Source organism: Fusarium odoratissimum, assembly GCF_000260195.1.
Source record: "Fusarium odoratissimum NRRL 54006 unplaced genomic scaffold supercont1.42, whole genome shotgun sequence".
In the NCBI taxonomy this organism is placed as follows: domain Eukaryota; kingdom Fungi; phylum Ascomycota; class Sordariomycetes; order Hypocreales; family Nectriaceae; genus Fusarium; species Fusarium odoratissimum.
This window is the reverse complement of record NW_022158781.1, coordinates 63,320-78,928: the sequence shown is the minus strand read 5'-3', so window position 1 is coordinate 78,928 and position 15,609 is coordinate 63,320. Positions and strand designations below refer to the sequence as shown.

General features: G+C 47.4%; 7 protein-coding genes across 7 annotated transcripts; 3 read left to right on the top strand and 4 right to left on the bottom strand.

Annotated features, from left to right (window-relative positions):
• The first annotated feature begins 1,157 nt into the window (after positions 1–1,157).
• On the top strand, positions 1,158–2,399 carry FOIG_14546 (uncharacterized protein). The gene has a single exon (XM_031215805.1). The coding sequence runs from the start codon at positions 1,202–1,204 to the stop codon at positions 2,273–2,275; it is 1,074 nt and encodes a 357-aa protein (XP_031054426.1). The 5' UTR covers positions 1,158–1,201; the 3' UTR covers positions 2,276–2,399.
• Positions 2,400–2,543: 144 nt separating this feature from the next.
• FOIG_14545 (uncharacterized protein) lies at positions 2,544–4,652 on the top strand. The gene is made up of 3 exons (XM_031215804.1): positions 2,544–2,846; positions 2,937–3,358; positions 3,412–4,652. The coding sequence occupies exon 3, from the start codon at positions 3,543–3,545 to the stop codon at positions 4,518–4,520; it is 978 nt and encodes a 325-aa protein (XP_031054425.1). The 5' UTR covers positions 2,544–2,846; positions 2,937–3,358; positions 3,412–3,542; the 3' UTR covers positions 4,521–4,652.
• A 711-nt stretch (positions 4,653–5,363) lies between these two features.
• On the bottom strand, positions 5,364–7,505 carry FOIG_14544 (uncharacterized protein). Its single transcript, XM_031215803.1, has one exon. The coding sequence runs from the start codon at positions 7,045–7,047 to the stop codon at positions 5,467–5,469; it is 1,581 nt and encodes a 526-aa protein (XP_031054424.1). The 5' UTR covers positions 7,048–7,505; the 3' UTR covers positions 5,364–5,466.
• An 823-nt stretch (positions 7,506–8,328) lies between these two features.
• Positions 8,329–9,500, top strand: FOIG_14543 (uncharacterized protein; the record flags this gene model as incomplete). The annotated part of the gene is made up of 3 exons (XM_031215802.1): positions 8,329–8,686; positions 8,744–9,003; positions 9,080–9,500. 3 exons carry the CDS (start codon positions 8,329–8,331, stop codon positions 9,425–9,427), a joined length of 966 nt encoding a protein of 321 aa, XP_031054423.1. The 3' UTR covers positions 9,428–9,500.
• A 130-nt stretch (positions 9,501–9,630) lies between these two features.
• FOIG_14542 (uncharacterized protein) lies at positions 9,631–11,549 on the bottom strand (the record flags this gene model as incomplete). Its single annotated transcript, XM_031215801.1, has 4 exons — positions 9,631–10,189; positions 10,256–10,594; positions 10,653–11,404; positions 11,451–11,549. 4 exons carry the CDS (start codon positions 11,547–11,549, stop codon positions 9,631–9,633), a joined length of 1,749 nt encoding a protein of 582 aa, XP_031054422.1.
• Positions 11,550–12,493: 944 nt separating this feature from the next.
• Positions 12,494–13,977, bottom strand: FOIG_14541 (uncharacterized protein; the record flags this gene model as incomplete). Its single annotated transcript, XM_031215800.1, has 3 exons — positions 12,494–13,463; positions 13,515–13,751; positions 13,796–13,977. The coding sequence occupies 3 exons, from the start codon at positions 13,975–13,977 to the stop codon at positions 12,494–12,496; spliced, it is 1,389 nt and encodes a 462-aa protein (XP_031054421.1).
• Positions 13,978–14,684: 707 nt separating this feature from the next.
• On the bottom strand, positions 14,685–15,581 carry FOIG_14540 (uncharacterized protein; the record flags this gene model as incomplete). Its single annotated transcript, XM_031215799.1, has 1 exon — positions 14,685–15,581. The coding sequence occupies one exon, from the start codon at positions 15,579–15,581 to the stop codon at positions 14,685–14,687; it is 897 nt and encodes a 298-aa protein (XP_031054420.1).
• Positions 15,582–15,609: the final 28 nt, after the last annotated feature.

Genomic DNA, 15,609 nt, shown 5'->3' with positions numbered 1-15,609 from the left:
GTCCTAGATGGGAATGGGATTCCAGGGGCTTTGATCATCAAGGATTCTAAACAGCCTCTCCACTCCGCCTTCACAGCCGCTCTCACTTACCGGATGAACAGTTCCATTCCCGGTCCCGATAGTCCTACTGCCACGCTCGGGTACCGGCTCGAAAATCTTGGGATTCAGCCCCCAGTGTGCATGTTATCACGGTCCGTTGCAACTCTGCAACGGTAAGCTTATCAAAGAAAGCGGAGAAGATTTGGTCACTCGGATTGACCTGTCGATTATTGGTGATCAATGTCGCAGAAGGATTGTGGTGAAGTTTCATGAGTGGCGTCTTGGGGAGATACTTTCGAGTCAAGTATAGAGATGTTTTCGAATAATGATACGGTTATTGGTGGAATAGGATTCGTGGAGTGCTGATGTGATCCGAAGGATGGGCAAGGTTCATGCAGGTGTTTGTCATATCAATGGATTGCGTGAGTGAATCGAGTTGAGAGAGATAATGGTCTGATATCTGAAAAGCCAAGATGCAATATGATGAAGTCGCTGACCTGGATATCTGTAAGCTTGGTAAGTAGATTCTATTGCATGCAGTATTATAATAGGTTATAATTAACTAGGTAGTAATTGTATACCCCTATTTAAAAGTACTTTTTATAAATAGAAAAATAAGGCTATTAAGTATATTTTATAAGTATAAGTACTATAAGTATTAGTAAAGTATATATAAAGTTTTAAGGTATATAAAATATATTTTATATATACTTAGTTAGTAAGCTATTAAGATATATTCTTTTTTAAAAGATTATTAATATTAAAATTAGTATTTAATACTCTTTTATTATAACCCTCTGATAAGCCCCTTACGTATAGTATTTAATCTCACACCCAGAAGTAAGCTGTCCCACATATGGTAACATGGTTTATCCATATCTACCCGCCTTGCATCATACCACTCGCCCGTTCGCCATTCACGCACAAGTTCTCCATATCAACTCCAGGATTCAGCTCCTTCAGATGCAACAGTCATCAGCCAAGCGTAGCCAAGCTATCAATCTAGATTCCTTCTTTAGTCAAACCTGGCTTCTTGCTCAAGTGGTGTGACATAAACACCACCTTGCATACGAATTACCAGGATGCTGACATCAAAGCAAGTTAAATAGAGCGTCTATTTCGACTCTTCCATGACAGGGCCCAGGCAGGCAACGACAAAACAATGGAGCCAATCAACATCCCCAAGACGCAGCGTGCTCTTATCGGCACCGAGCGTGATACCCTCGAACTGACAGACGCCGCACCGGTTCCTACCCCTGGCAAGGGATGGGTACTGGTGAAAAACGTGGCGGTGGGCCTCAACCCCATCGACACTAAGCTTACAAGCGGATATACGGTCCATGGAGCAATTGGCGGCTTTGACTGCTCTGGTAAAGTCATCGCCCTCGGTCCCGATGCCTCAGACAGTCCTCTCAAAATAGGCGATGAGGTTGGAATCATGGTGCTTGGCATGAACCGGTCGATGCCGGACGTGGGAGCGTATTCCCAGTACACTCTCGCTCAGGAGGATTTCATCCTTCGCAAGCCACCCGGGTACTCCCTTGCTGACATGGCGTCTCTCGGCACTGTCTTCATGGCTGCAGGCCTAGCCATGAGGCGGCTCGAGCTCCCCGGGACACCCCTGCAACCCTCGCCAACACCCCACTACGTGCTTGTCTACGGGGGTGGGACAGCAACAGGCACCATCTTCTGCCAGTTGACGCGACTGGCCGGCCTCCTGCCAATTGCTGTTTGCTCCCCCAACAGCTACGAGCTCGCCAAGAAGTCCCAAGCCGTTGAGTGCTTTGACTATCGCGATCCCGACGCTTCCGTGGACGCAATCAAGAAGCTCACCAAGAACGGACTCAGATACGCGTTTGACTGCATTGGCTCGGTTGACTCAGCGCGCTTCTGCTTCCGAGCAATCGGCCGAATGGGTGGGCACTACGAGACGGTGCATGTCCCCCACGAAGCCATCACGCGAACTAGGAAGACGGTTAAGTCGGGGTTTACGTATGGGCTTGAGATGGCGGGGTTGGATATTGACATGCCTCCGCCTCATGGGCGGCCTGGTAATCCCGAGCTGAGAAAGTTTGGCGTCGATCTTGCGCGGATGCTGGAGCGATTGCTCCGCGATGGTAAGATCGTTCCACATCCTGTTCAGGTGAGGGAGGGTGGATTGGAGGGCGCCCTACAGGGCTTAGAGGAGATCAAGGCGGGGACTGTTAGGGGCCACAAGTTGGTTTACTTGCTTTAGACAGCGATTGTTGAGCTTTTCCACATAGCAGACAGTTAGATAGTGGAAGCATTATTATTGAACATTGTTTCGTAATTCTGCCATTAATTACACCACATCATATCACAATACAATGTCACATCTCATGTTGCTTTTTACTTCTTGAAGGAATGCCCTACCCTGCAATCGATCAGACCACTTTCATGATCCCTGCTCCACAGATGTTGGTTGGTCAATACCCAATCTACGTCAGGACAATCGGTGTTTTTCTTTGTTCCGTGTCAGATTTCGCGTATTGAGTTCTTTTTCCTTTTCGGAAACAATTTCCATGTTTCTTAGTTCCGCGGCTTTACAGATTGACTATTGATCTTTTCCCTTCGCGCAGCCACCGTGGTCAGTTCGACTGCATCACATACAGCGCTTCACAATGAAGTTCCTGAAACGAAACAAGCCACCAAACGAGGATGAGCATCATGTTGTTCATGATGCGAGAGCTACTGCGGAGGAAGAGGCTGCCATTGACTACCCTCACGGCATGAAGCTCGCCCTTATCATGACCTCTGCTTATCTGAGCATGTTTTTGGTTGCTCTGGTATGCGATGCTCTCTCCCAAATCATCCCAATTGCTCGCAAAAGAATACAGCACTTCAATCAGAAGGGCTAATAGATCAATTGCCTACAGGACCGATTAATCGTCTCGACCGCCATTCCAAAGATTACAGACGAGTTCCGCGCCGTCGCCGATGTCGGCTGGTATGCATCTGCATACTTCATGACAACATGTGCGTTTCAGCTCATGTTTGGCCGACTATACACATTCTTCAGCGTCAAGATCATCTTTCTTATCAGCATCTTGATCTTTGAAGTTGGCTCAGCTGTCTGTGGTGCTGCACCATCTTCCACTGCGCTCATCGTTGGTCGCGCGATTGCTGGCGTTGGAAGTGCAGGGATTTATGCTGGTGCAGTTATCGTGACGGTGTACTGCATTCCTTTGGAGAAGAGAACTCCTTACCAGGCTGTTGTTGCTGCAATCTTTGGTGTTACCAGCGTTTTGGGTCCTCTTCTTGGAGGTGCATTCACAGACTCCAGCGCAACTTGGAGATGGTGTTGTAAGTTCGACTGCCTTTAAGAAATGAATGGTCACTAACAAACATCAGTCTACATCAACTTACCCATCGGGGCTGTTGCTGCCGCCCTCCTCGCATTTTTGCTCCAAGTCCCCGATCGCGCAACTGCTCGCCTCCCCCTCAAAGAAAAGCTCCTTCGTCTCGATGGCCCAGGATGCGTTATGCTTCTCGGCGGTATCATTAGTCTTCTTACTGCTCTTCGATGGGGCGGTACAAAGTACCCATGGTCCAACGGTCGCATCATCGCACTCTTTGTTGTTACTGGCGTCTGTCTTATCGCCTTTGTCGTTATTCAGATCCTCTTTCCGAACCACGCAACTGTACCGCCGCATATCTTTACTCAACGAAGCATCGCCGCCTCATCTTTCTCCATGTTCTGTACTGGAGCTACTATGATGACGACGCTATACTATCTCCCCATTTGGTTCCAAGCTATCAAGGGCGTCAGTGCTGTTCAATCAGGTATTCGCCTTCTGCCCACTGTCGTCGCTCAAGTCGTTGCCTCATTTGTGAGTGCTGGTGGTGTACAAACTATTGGACAATATATGCCCTTCATGCTTGTTGGCAATGCCATTATGTGTGTCGGTACAGGCCTTCTCACTTTACTCAAAGTACACACTAGCAGTGGAGAGTGGATCGGTTACCAGATACCATACGGCTTCGGTTTAGGCATCACTCTTCAAATCCCTCTCATTGCCTCTCAGACTGTGCTGCCCTTGGAAGACGTCCCAACAGGCACTTCTGTCCTGATCTTCTGTCAGCTCTTGGGAGGTGCCATCTTTGTCAGCGTTGGACAGAACCTTTTCACAAATGAATTGGTGAAAAGAATCAGTGTTATTCCTGGCGTTGATGTATTCAATCTTCAACAAGAAGGTGCTACCAGAATTCTGGATGGATTGAGTGAATCAACAAAGCGGCTTGTTCTTGTTGCTTACAATGCTTCTCTACGGCAAGCATTCCTTTGTGGACTCATTCTATCCTGCATAGGCTATCTGGGAGCTGTTTGTATGGAGTGGAGGAGTATTAAGCAGAACAAGCCAAAAGAGGAAACACCAGTGACTGAGAGCACAGAGACCAAGGAGACAACAGGGGAACCAGTTGCCGAGAATGCGAACACGAATGGCAACAGTAGATCATAAGATCAGATACGGAATAGCGGCATTAAAATGGTACATTAGAAAGGAACTTTGGGTTAAGCTATAGAATGAAACTTGATTATCATACGCTGCTTACCCGGTACTGAGTCCTTTTCTCCCCGGAGATTACTTGAGTAGAGTTCACACTAAATGCGCCCTAAACATAAGCTGCATGACTCGAAAAGGGCTACTCATAGCGCTCCCGAGTAGTGCCCGTGTGCCAAGTTTTTCCGACTCCCCGTTGTATCCCTGTCAATTACGAAATCGAATCCGTCGTCTGAATCCTTCCACCGTTACCCTAAACATTATCTGCCGCGACCTTGCTTCTAGAGTGCCTGTCAGTTTCACATGGAAGGATCCACATGGCGTACTATGTATGGTATTTCGTAAATCCCATGCAGTTTTGTAAGATGCGAGTAAGCACAAGGTCTTGGGCTGCTTGGCGATTGTAACGTCGTTGATGGGCTGCCAAGGCGTAATCGCTTAGATCCTACCTTGCTGCCCGATAACTTTCGGGAGAAGAGAAATAACAGTTCACAAGTTCCAATTGAAGATGCCTATGCTATTTGAGATCAATACGCATGTCAGCAGGAGAAGTCCTTGGCCAACAAGCCCTATGGAGCATGAAAGCCGCTGACATTAAACCAACAGGCCAAAAATACCTACTCTAAGGTCTGCTAAATCTATACTAAGTTATACTAAAATTACTCAAGTCTTTGTGTACTCTAGGGTAGAGGTCCTAAACCTTTTTGTCTCCCCTTTCATAAGGTACCAGCTCGCATATGCACTTCAAACAAGATGTGATGAGCCAAGAAACGTGGTATTAGCCAAAAATGGAAGTAGATTCGACGACGGAGTCGATTTCAGGACAGTGCCTCGATAAGAAAGTCTCCGAACAATCAAACTCTATTTCTCGGAAAGCTGCTTCGTCTTCCTTTCTATGCAGCAACTACTCTCTGTATACAGCAACCTGACATCCATTCTTATTCAACTGCCCAATACGGAAAACACCCACAAACGGCGTCGGATCCCTACACTCCAACCTTTTGTAAGTCTGCGCCATACGAGCAACCATATACCCACACTCGCTCATAGTCATCATCTCACCAGGACATCGTCTTGGCCCGGTGTTGTAGGGTGTAAGACTCAGCCCCGGACGCATCTTATCAAAGCGGTCCGGGTTGAACTCCAAGGCGTCATCGCCCCAGTAGTCTGGGTCTTTGTACATGACCGCCTTGTTGATCTGCACAATGTTACCCTTGCGTACGCGCACGGGCTGGTCGCCTTTTGGACCGCCACCTCGGGGGAGGGTGGTGTCGCGGACTGCGGCGCGGGCGATGAAGAGACCGACAGGGGTGATGCGATGAGCTTCTGTGAGGACGTTTTGCAGAAGCTTCATGCCGCGGAGACTGTTGAAGTTCAATTCCTTGCCCTTCACCTCTTGACGCAGTCGCTCCCAGATTTCAGGCTGCCTGGCCAAATTCCACATTACATTGGACAGGAAAATCAGAGTAGTCTCGTTGTTGGGTACAAAGAGCAAGCAGAGATGAGATCTGACTTCATCGTCATTCGGTAACTCCCGAACCATGTGCCAGCAGACGTCCCGTCTCTCCGGCCCAACAGGAAGACCCTTGCTGATGCGCTCCTCGCGCTCTTTGAGTTCAGCACGGGCCTTGGCAATATGCTTGTTGACATAACTGTGAATTGTGCCAACAACCTTGTACCATGTCTTCCACGGGAAGAGCCAGAGAACGCGGTGCAAGAGAAGGCGAATTCGTGCATATGCCAAACCGGTGATGAAAGCATCAGTGGTATTATTGGTCTCTTCCTCAGTAACAATATCTGAGTAATCGCCAAAAAGGAATTGGAGGTTGAGATTCAACGACCAGGTTCGCAGATGGGGAAACATATCAAAAGTCTCTCCATCAGCAGGAATGCCCGCAAAGAATCTCTCAGCAAAAGGCTCCATGCGCTCAGTATTGGCATACCACTCTCGCATGAAGAATGGCTTGACAAGCGCGCGGGCAAATTCCCAGTCTTTGCCATCAGCGCCGACGATGCCTTTCTCAGCAAAGGGCTGTCCAGCTTTGCTGTTGTAGCGAATTGGACCTACTTGAAAATCTGCAAGATTGTTGGCCACAGTCTTCAGGTTCTCAGGCTCAATAGTCCAAATCTGACGCCCACCAAGGAAGGTGAGAGCAAAAGTCTTGGGCATCTTGGCGTGTAAACTGTCAAGCCATGGGACGTAGCGGTTGTTCTTCAGAGCTAGTAGCATGGCAACGAAGGCGTCAAAGCCATAGAATGGATCCCATTGCCAAAGAGTTGGGACGTGGCCGAAGCCCATTGCCTTTTCTTGCTGTCTCTCAGCGACATATTTGACGAAGGATGTGAAAGCAAGGACAGCAACAGTGGAAGATAGAATAACGGGTATAGATGTAAAGTCAACCCGAGAGGGGATATCAGCAACAAAGCCTGGTATGTCTGTGAAAAGGCCAGGTAAATCGGCGATAAAGCCTGTAGAGTTTGACATGTTCTCTTGTTTTGCTTCTAGTCCCAGACTTAGAAGCGCAGTTTTGTGAAAGTCATAGTGATCCAGGCTCTCTGGTAAAGCTTCACATATGTAATGCCTTATTCACAACTGGTCGTTGAAATCGCCTGATTCTCAGAAAGGCTGACTGGAAAAGGTACAAACAGTGGAAGTACCTTTCCTAAGTTTCCTGCACGACTATCATCTTCTGATGCACGCAGCTGCCAGGAAGGCGCTGACGCCCGCCCACTTCATGTCTAGGCATCTCACCTCTTCCCGCGTCTATCAACCGTGATCATACCATCTTTACGCAAGCCCAGTTTCCTCAGAATCTCATCCAATCCTTCCAACTCTATCAAACAGAATCCTTCTGCCTCACCCAAGAAGAACGATGATTGGCCCCCTTAACGCAGGAACAAATCCCAGTTCTTTACGCCGTAATCTCGCATGTAACAATCTGCATTAGACAACGTGCCGTCATGCAAGATTATAAGCGCACGTTGGCAACATCAGATCATATGTGTGGGTTTGTCTAAGCGAGTGTCAGATCATGCTTGCGTTAATCAAAACCTTCCAAGCCTCCCTTGAGTGCCGTATTGCCGGTAACCCAGAAATGCACAGTCGTGTATGCACATAAGACAGATGCAACCCAAGAAACTGTGGAAAGGTTGTATCAGATATGGGCCGTCCCGCTTGTAAGCCGGGAATGTTATTTGGGGGAGGGATAAGTGGATAAGGTTATATACACACCTTAAGCAAAAGATGCCTGAAAATTAGGGATGGTTTTTTATAAATAAGTATATAATAAATTACAAATATTAAATAGTATATTAGACTTTTATATTTTAATTAAAATATATGTATTATTATAGAAGTTTATTATAAGGTAAAAATAGGCTTATTAAATACTATTAATAAATATTTTATCTTACATAAGTAAAAAATATTATTAGAAATTTTAAATAAAAAGTTAAGTATATAATTATTATATACTATCTTTAACAAGAAGAATAAATTTATAAAATAATTTAATATATAATAGTTAATATAATATTAAATTATTTAGAAGCTTATTATAAAGTTTACTTAAACTTTTGTCTTTTTTTAACTATTAAGGACTAATACAGCATTTCACATTTCGAGCCAGAAACCCGTTATCAGGCAGTTCAACGTCACCTTTAATGCCCTGCATACTATAAGAGCTTACAGCAGGACACCAAACAGCATTCACTACAGTAAAAAACCCCATAGCCATCATATCATCCAGCATCTTGCATACCCATCATGTCCCAATACGCCACCACAGCAAGGACCCTCTCCAGAGCCCCTCTCGCAGGAAAGGCCTTCTCCCCCGCCCTTCCAACTCTGGGTAGGGCAGCACCCCCATACCAATCCAAGTGGAAGCGAACAGCTCCTGTGCCGCTTTCGGGAGAAAACTTCCTCGATGTTCTGTTTAACCGGACACCAGTGATCAAGCAGCCTGGCTTCCTTGGCCGTGAGGAATGCTTTGCTCATGAGAAAGCGTTGAGTCATAGGATTGCGCCGTATAGGTATTACACTGGACCTCTTTTGCAGAGGGTTGGTTGTGCGCAGTTTGAGTACCAGGCGCAAGCTGCTGCTGACTTTGAGAACCGCAAGAATGGTACGTGTCATCTCGTCTTACCTACTGGAACAGGTGATCTAACATATCTGTTGTCAGAGAAGGAAGAATACTTCAAGGTTGCACAGTCTCTGAGTGGTCTCCATCAAGAAGTTGCAGACCAGACTGGAGTCAATGCCTGGGAGAAGGTTATAGGAACGCTCCGTGCCCTTCTGCCGGATTATGAGATCGTTCGTGCATCAGAAGGGCCGGGGAAAACATACTTCTCCGGCAACTTTCGTGCTCTAAACGACTCAACTTGCCTTCACTGTGACTGGACACCGTATGATGCCGCTACTGAGGACTGGATTATCAATCAGGTACGCTTTTTTCCAACATACCTCATCACGGAGTGTACGTCTTTTGGAGTATTCGTATAACTAACCTGCTCTTCAGGTCACTCACCAGGCCGTTTTCAACTTGTACATGGCACCCGTAAAAGGTGGCAGGACTTGGGTGCACGACGTTGAGTGGAGTGAAGAGTGCCTCAACTTTAGGGATCCTGATACTTACGGCTATCGTGATGAGATTATTCATGGCCGCCAGAACGTTGTTGTCAAACCCGAAGTTGGTGATCTGTGGTTCTTCAACTCAAGGAACATGCATCAGGTTGAAAAGGTAGAGCCAGAGCCTTGTCCCGAGCTTGGCCTGCCGTACAGACCACGACTATGCCTTAGCAGCTTCATTGGACTTCTACCTGAGCACAAGACTGGAGGCCGTCCTCGTTTGATACTGTGGTCGTGAAGTCTTAAAGTCAGGGAGTAAGTTGAGGGCCTAGATAGTATTGATACTAGTGAATTATTAGACCGTTTTGATGAATACAAACAACCATTCTAACAGGGCTATAACATGCTTCCAAGTTGGAAACATCTGCCTGCTCATAGCCCGCGTGGTAACTAAATCACCCATAGCTCTACTCTTGCATGGCCTAACCCCGCCCTAATGATTCAAGCCTGAGACCCAAGACTCTGTTCGAACCGTACAACTTTGGCCAATGCCTCCTCCATCTTAGAACAAATCTGACGGGAATTTTCAAGCCCAACACTGATCCGGATAATATGCTTCGGAAGATCGTACTTTTCGAGTCTTTCCCCCACATTATATACAGCCAGCTGGACAAACGGAATCGCAAGAGTGAAGTTGGTCCCAAAGCTTGGGCCTTTGCAAACATCCAGATTGTCGTAAAAGTACTGAGCAGACTCCGGGTTGTGAAATACCACACTGAAGACATTGCCATATCCTCCATTCTTTCGCCGGTGCCTTTCATAGTTCTGGATTGTCGCAGGTCGAGATGGATAATTGACGTAGGCGACTGAAGGGTGCTTTTCGAAACGATCTATAACGATCAGGGTATTTTCATTGGCTTTCTTCACCCTTTCAACCATGTTGATCGAGTTTTGCTTGAGGACTGCAATGTCCTTGGGAAAGCACGTCACAACTGGATACCGACATCTGAGGGCGTAGTGCAGCTCCTCATAATGACCAAAATTAGGATTGACGATGACGCTATACCGGGGCCTGTGTCAGCGGTCGATGCTATCGAGCCTGAGAGTTTGGTACAGGGCCACAGACCTTCCTCCTGTCACGTTTGCTACTCCGCTGAACATCTTGGTCAAACTAGTCGTGATGATATCGACGTAGGGCAGGAGGTCGACGTTGACAAAGTTGGCAACTGTTTCATCACAAACGACGATGAGGCCGTACTCGTTTGCCAACTCTCGAATCCTGTGGAGGTTGGGTGAAGTGAACTTGATATTACTTGGTAGCTCACAGAAGATAGCGATGATTTGCTCGTTAGTCTTCAATGTAGACGCAAGCTGATCCAACTCCTCCTCATTGCCCAATTTGAAGGGTATGACGTCTTTCCAGGTCCCCCGACGAAGATTTTCGATCGTCTCAGGATAGATCCAGCTATAGAGGAAAACGGTTATCAAGAATTCCTTTTCGGTACAGAGGTATCGTAGCTCACCCGAATGCAACAACGAAGCTATCTGGGTTGTTAACCGCGATTACTTCTGCAGCGTTGTAAATTGCATTCATGCCATTGGGAAAGATGAATACATCTGTAGCCTGGACAGGCTTCAGGTCTTCCCTTTCAGAAGTAGCCAACTGAGCAATGTGGGCTTGTAGGTCTTCAAGGTCCCTTGGGCCACGCTGAATCCAGGCTTCGGATGATCGATCGTGAGAGGGTATGTCCGCAGTCACTGGTTTGACATCAGGAGAATCCGAGATGAGTTCGTCAAAATGCTTCAAGCAATATTCGGCGTGACGCGTGGAAATACCGGTGCCAAAGTTCACCCAGAACTCCATTACATATGCCTTAAAGTCGGGGGGAACGAACAACGCCGAGAAAGCAAGGTAATCATTTCCATTCGATGAATTCGCTGCTACTGGCGAGAAGAAGCGGACGTGATGGACCACAGCATTCTTTTTCCGCAGCTGTGCGGCGTAGTCGTCGACGTCATCAGCAGACGGAAAGATAAAGCAGACTAGATCGTCTGAATCGAATTTCAACCGTTCTCTGACACGTTCGATGAGGGATAGGATAGGCTTGCCAATGAAGAACCTTTTTGATAGCGTCAGAACAAGAGTCTTTGTGGCGAGGTCACATAGGTAGGCCACATACCGCGGGTAGCTGTAGTCAATTCTGTCCAACACCGTCTTGTCTGCGCTCGCAAGGGCAACGACCGACTCCCAGGTTGGGAGCGAAGAGCTAACTGCCTAGAAGGTGTCAGCACAGATGCCGGACGCCATCAAGGGCACTTACATGAGGTGTTCCCGGCGGATGAATGTGCGCTTCATGCAAGGGGAGAGCTCGGAGGGAATTGGGGTAGACCCAATTCCTGCCAGCATTAGTCTCACTCATCGTGCTGATACAAGGATACCAAAAGGAAGTCAATGAATAGTCCACTAAGCTTGAAGTAACGTAAAAGAATCTTTGCCACCTTTAGGATCCAGGCCTCAAGGAGATGAAGTCTGCGATTGATTGTAGATGGTAACGTACAATGAAGACCTGGAGCAATTTAGGTTAAGAACGACGGAGGATTTAGGCGCTCTGTTAGGGAAACGTTTCTTTCCAAAGGGCGTCGCATAACGACAATTTAATCGGCAACCACCAGGGAAGAAGGTCCAGAGGAAGGTCCAACGTCTGACAGGAGAGGGGACTGAAGCAGGAGGTTACGCTGCCCCTCCATCAATGTGATACCAAACGTAATCTGGTAACACCTACTTCAAAATTTCACTATAAGGCATTTTGAAAAGGGAATAATATTCTTCTTCGTTGACACCGCTTGCGAGATCTTTGTTCAATTCAGTTGCGCAGGCGGAGTTGCTTCCGCTCACAAGTACCCTCAGCTGTCCTATCTTCTTCATGTCTCTTAAGAGGACACGGCAACCTGTAGCTCCAACATGTTATAAGCACAATATGCACTTGTGAGGAATGCTACAGGTCTTACCCTATCACTTGTGTGACTGTTACCTGAATCACCCTTAGGGAGAAAGAAAGCTTCTAATATTAAATTAGAGTACTAAAATAAACTGGTGTAAAGGCTTACTAAAATATACTAAACTTGCCTCAGTCTTTCTATCACTTAGAAAAGAGGTCCTGGATTTTCTTGCCTTCCCTTGACCACTACGTAATACGTCGTGTTCGGTCCTTTCACAGAATTTGAAAACAGATGCACAGTTCCTCTCTTTGACTATCACAAAGAACAAATTTGGAGACTCACGGTATTTCACCATCTATGGTAGCGAATCTCCTGAGATTTCTGAGTGGATGATTTGCTATGACACGCCGTACAATTCTCACTACTAGGAGGAGTGGTCAACAAACCGAATAACCTTTCGGCCTGTCTCACTCAGCTCAAACCCAAGAACATCATTTACAAAGGCGACCTTGACTTTGTGCTCATTCGAAACACTGACATCTAAACATGCCTTCAGAAGCTCCAAAAGGGTTTGTAAGTGCACAGTATCCCCCGAGCTCTGGCCGCTCAGCAGACGAATCTCCAACGAAATTTCTTGTGACGGTTGCATCTTGTCTAGTATCACCTGCCATAAGAGAACTCCCGACTGAGGATCAGATAAGATCTTATTCAGTTTGTCGAACTGAAAGTCGCATCCATCCCACATAAAGCTGAAGCGATGGTCGCGGCCCTGTAGGCGGAGAACTCGGTAATGACGCAGATCATGTTTGGCAATGCGACCAACGGCCTTGTGTGGTAGGGAATGAAGGGATCCTATGTCGCCAGTTATGTAACGTATGACAGGATGGCGCAGACGTGTCAGTACCGTTTGTGCAATGACACCTGTTTCTCCGTCTGGCAGTGGCTCGGCGATCCAGCCGCTTTCACCCGCAGTGCAAGAAAGCGGGAAAACTTCGATAGCTGTCATTCTTGTATCGATTATAAAGTCGTTGCAGTTGGTTTCAGGATCGAAATCCACAAGAAACGGGCTGCTTGCTCCATACGGCCCAGCCTCAGCACCTCCGAGTATGGAGTATATGATTACCGGACCAAGCACTTCATAGATTTGCGCTCTTTGTATGATGGAAAGCCCTTCGGATGTGTAGATCACCTTTTTGATCTTGATCCGCTTCTTCATGTCTGACATGGTTGATATCTGTTGGACAATTGATATGATCTGACTGCTGTCGCCGGCGAGGACGTTGACGTTGAAGTCTTGCAGTAACTGTACCACAGTAGGAGGTGGGCACTGATGCCCAGCAGCTAGCACAGTAGCTCCAGCATTTTCTAGAATCTCCAGTGTTAGGTCAAGAGATCTAGGAGGATGTAAGCGGTGATGTTTTTTTGATGGCAACGCTTCTGCATACCTGTACAAGCTGCCGCCGTGATGGGTCGACAGGACCCAGTCCCCACGTTCGATGATGCCGATCTTCTTAAGGAACTCGCCAAAGAGGGCCCTATGCCGACGATTCTCAAGCGCATCTGTCGCGAAGAACAACGGCTTCGATACACCGCCACCTCCGCCTGTAACGCTGGTGTAAACATTATAGCGATAGGTGTTCCTCGGGTCGGTGTCGTTAATAAGCCGCTCAATCACGGTATACCTGATTCCGTCAGACAATATCCCAAAGAGGCCCAAGATACATACAAATCACTTTTCAGTAGCGGTGGCCATGCCTTTAGATCAAACTGTTCGAACTTCTGTGCTGCTTCCTCCCTCGCACCCTGAATGGCATCTTCATCTGGTGGATACTGAGCTGAGCAATAGAATGGGTGCATTTGTGCAACAGCAAGCACGTCTGCCAACGAGTATGTCGGGCTGGGAGACATCCTGTATTTCAGCAGTGACCATCGACTGTTTGGATCAAGGTAGTCTCCGTAGTCGCTTCCCAACAGCAATATTAAATAGTTGAAGCATGGAAAGCATTCCAGTGACTTTTGATGTTGCATGCAGTGGTCAAGAAGTTTGAAAGCGTGATTCATGATGGCACCGGTTAAAGTTGCCGCAAAACTCCGCGTGTCATTAACATGGCTTGAGCTGTCAAATGTCTCGGGAGAGCCCCTGCCCGAGACACGGCTGAGTCCGCATATCCGTCATGTTCTGCTCTGACATTGAGACCTACGTGAGTGCCCAACGGCCCCCGAGAACCACTGGGCCAATGCATGTCCTGTGTTACCATCAGCAAAAGAACCGACGTAAAAGCAGCAGTTCTTGCGGGGCACTGGTCGAAATCTCCCGAGAGGCTGAATACGTAAAAGGTCATTTGCACATCAACAGACTCTTCTATTTAGCTATCCGTGTCAATGGGCAACCTTTCTAGTACAAGCCTCAAGGTCTAGCTGGCACTGATGTTTACTCTACATATGAACCTGTTCTTAGCTTACAGAGATCCTTCGAATGACCTGCATGATGCGGAGGCATTCTCTACAAATAGGCATAGAGCGATCAATGCAACCGAGAACGACCTTATTTGAGAACAAATATTTTGTTTTGTCCTATTTGAAAGATTGGTCCGTGATTCCCCTCCCCGTTCTAGCTAATGATTGGAGATATTGAAAGGTCTTGCATCCCATCTCACCCTCCGAAGGTGGCGCTCGGGATCGTTGATTCCATTCCGCGCATGCATCCATCGGCGGTTATCCATCAAGAGAATTGACCCCTTTGGCAGGTCGGACGACCTCAGATGCATCGTTGAGTGGGCCTGCACTTCACGTCGCACCAATACTGCTCTCAGCTCTTCCAAAGCTTGCTCTGCCCGAGTGGTCAGTGGTGTAACAATGTCCCCTCTGTAGCGAATAATAGTCGAGTAGCGATCTGGGGCGAGAATGCTGCCAGTAATAAATGATTTCTCGGGGTCTTTGATGAACTCGGGTGGAATTTTCATCCGGAACTCGGGTGCCATCAAGGCTTTTCGTGTTTCCGATGAGAGGAATTCAATGAGGCTAGCTACGTTCATCGCATACAGCGTGCCACCTCCATACCGATCATGTTGTAGGACCTGGAGCGCGAAGTATCTCGGCAGTGGATCCTCATAGCTACAGTCGGTGTGCCATGAGAACTCACTCATAGTTTCAGACCGAGCATGATGAGCTCCTGTATGAGCGGCTGGTTTAGGCCGCACATCCCAAAACCAGCCTCTTGTCGCACTGTGAGCAATTGGCAAGCGATGACCCTGTTGTTTGTGCATACTCAGGATAAGATCCCGAAGGTAGTCACAAGAGTCATCGGGAAAGCCTAGACGGATCTTGAGCAGACCGGAAGTCTGAAGCTCTGCTGCAACTTCGTAAAAATGTCCAGGATCACGAGCCCAAGAAATATGCGGTACATCGAGAACCCGAAGACTGTGCTGTAGGGTGCCATGGGAACGAATGAAATGGCGATGATATGTCAGCCCAAGGGTGCCGAATCTTGTAAGACGCGAAAGTCCATGCATCGTAGCAAAAGACATAGCAGGATGGGTG

Coding starts and splice junctions, on each gene's coding strand:
- FOIG_14546 (XM_031215805.1), top strand. CDS start 1,202: ATGGAGCCAATCAACATCCCCAAGACGCAGCGTGCTCTTATCGGCACC.
- FOIG_14545 (XM_031215804.1), top strand. CDS start 3,543: ATGCTTCTCGGCGGTATCATTAGTCTTCTTACTGCTCTTCGATGGGGC.
- FOIG_14544 (XM_031215803.1), bottom strand. CDS start 7,047: ATGTCAAACTCTACAGGCTTTATCGCCGATTTACCTGGCCTTTTCACA.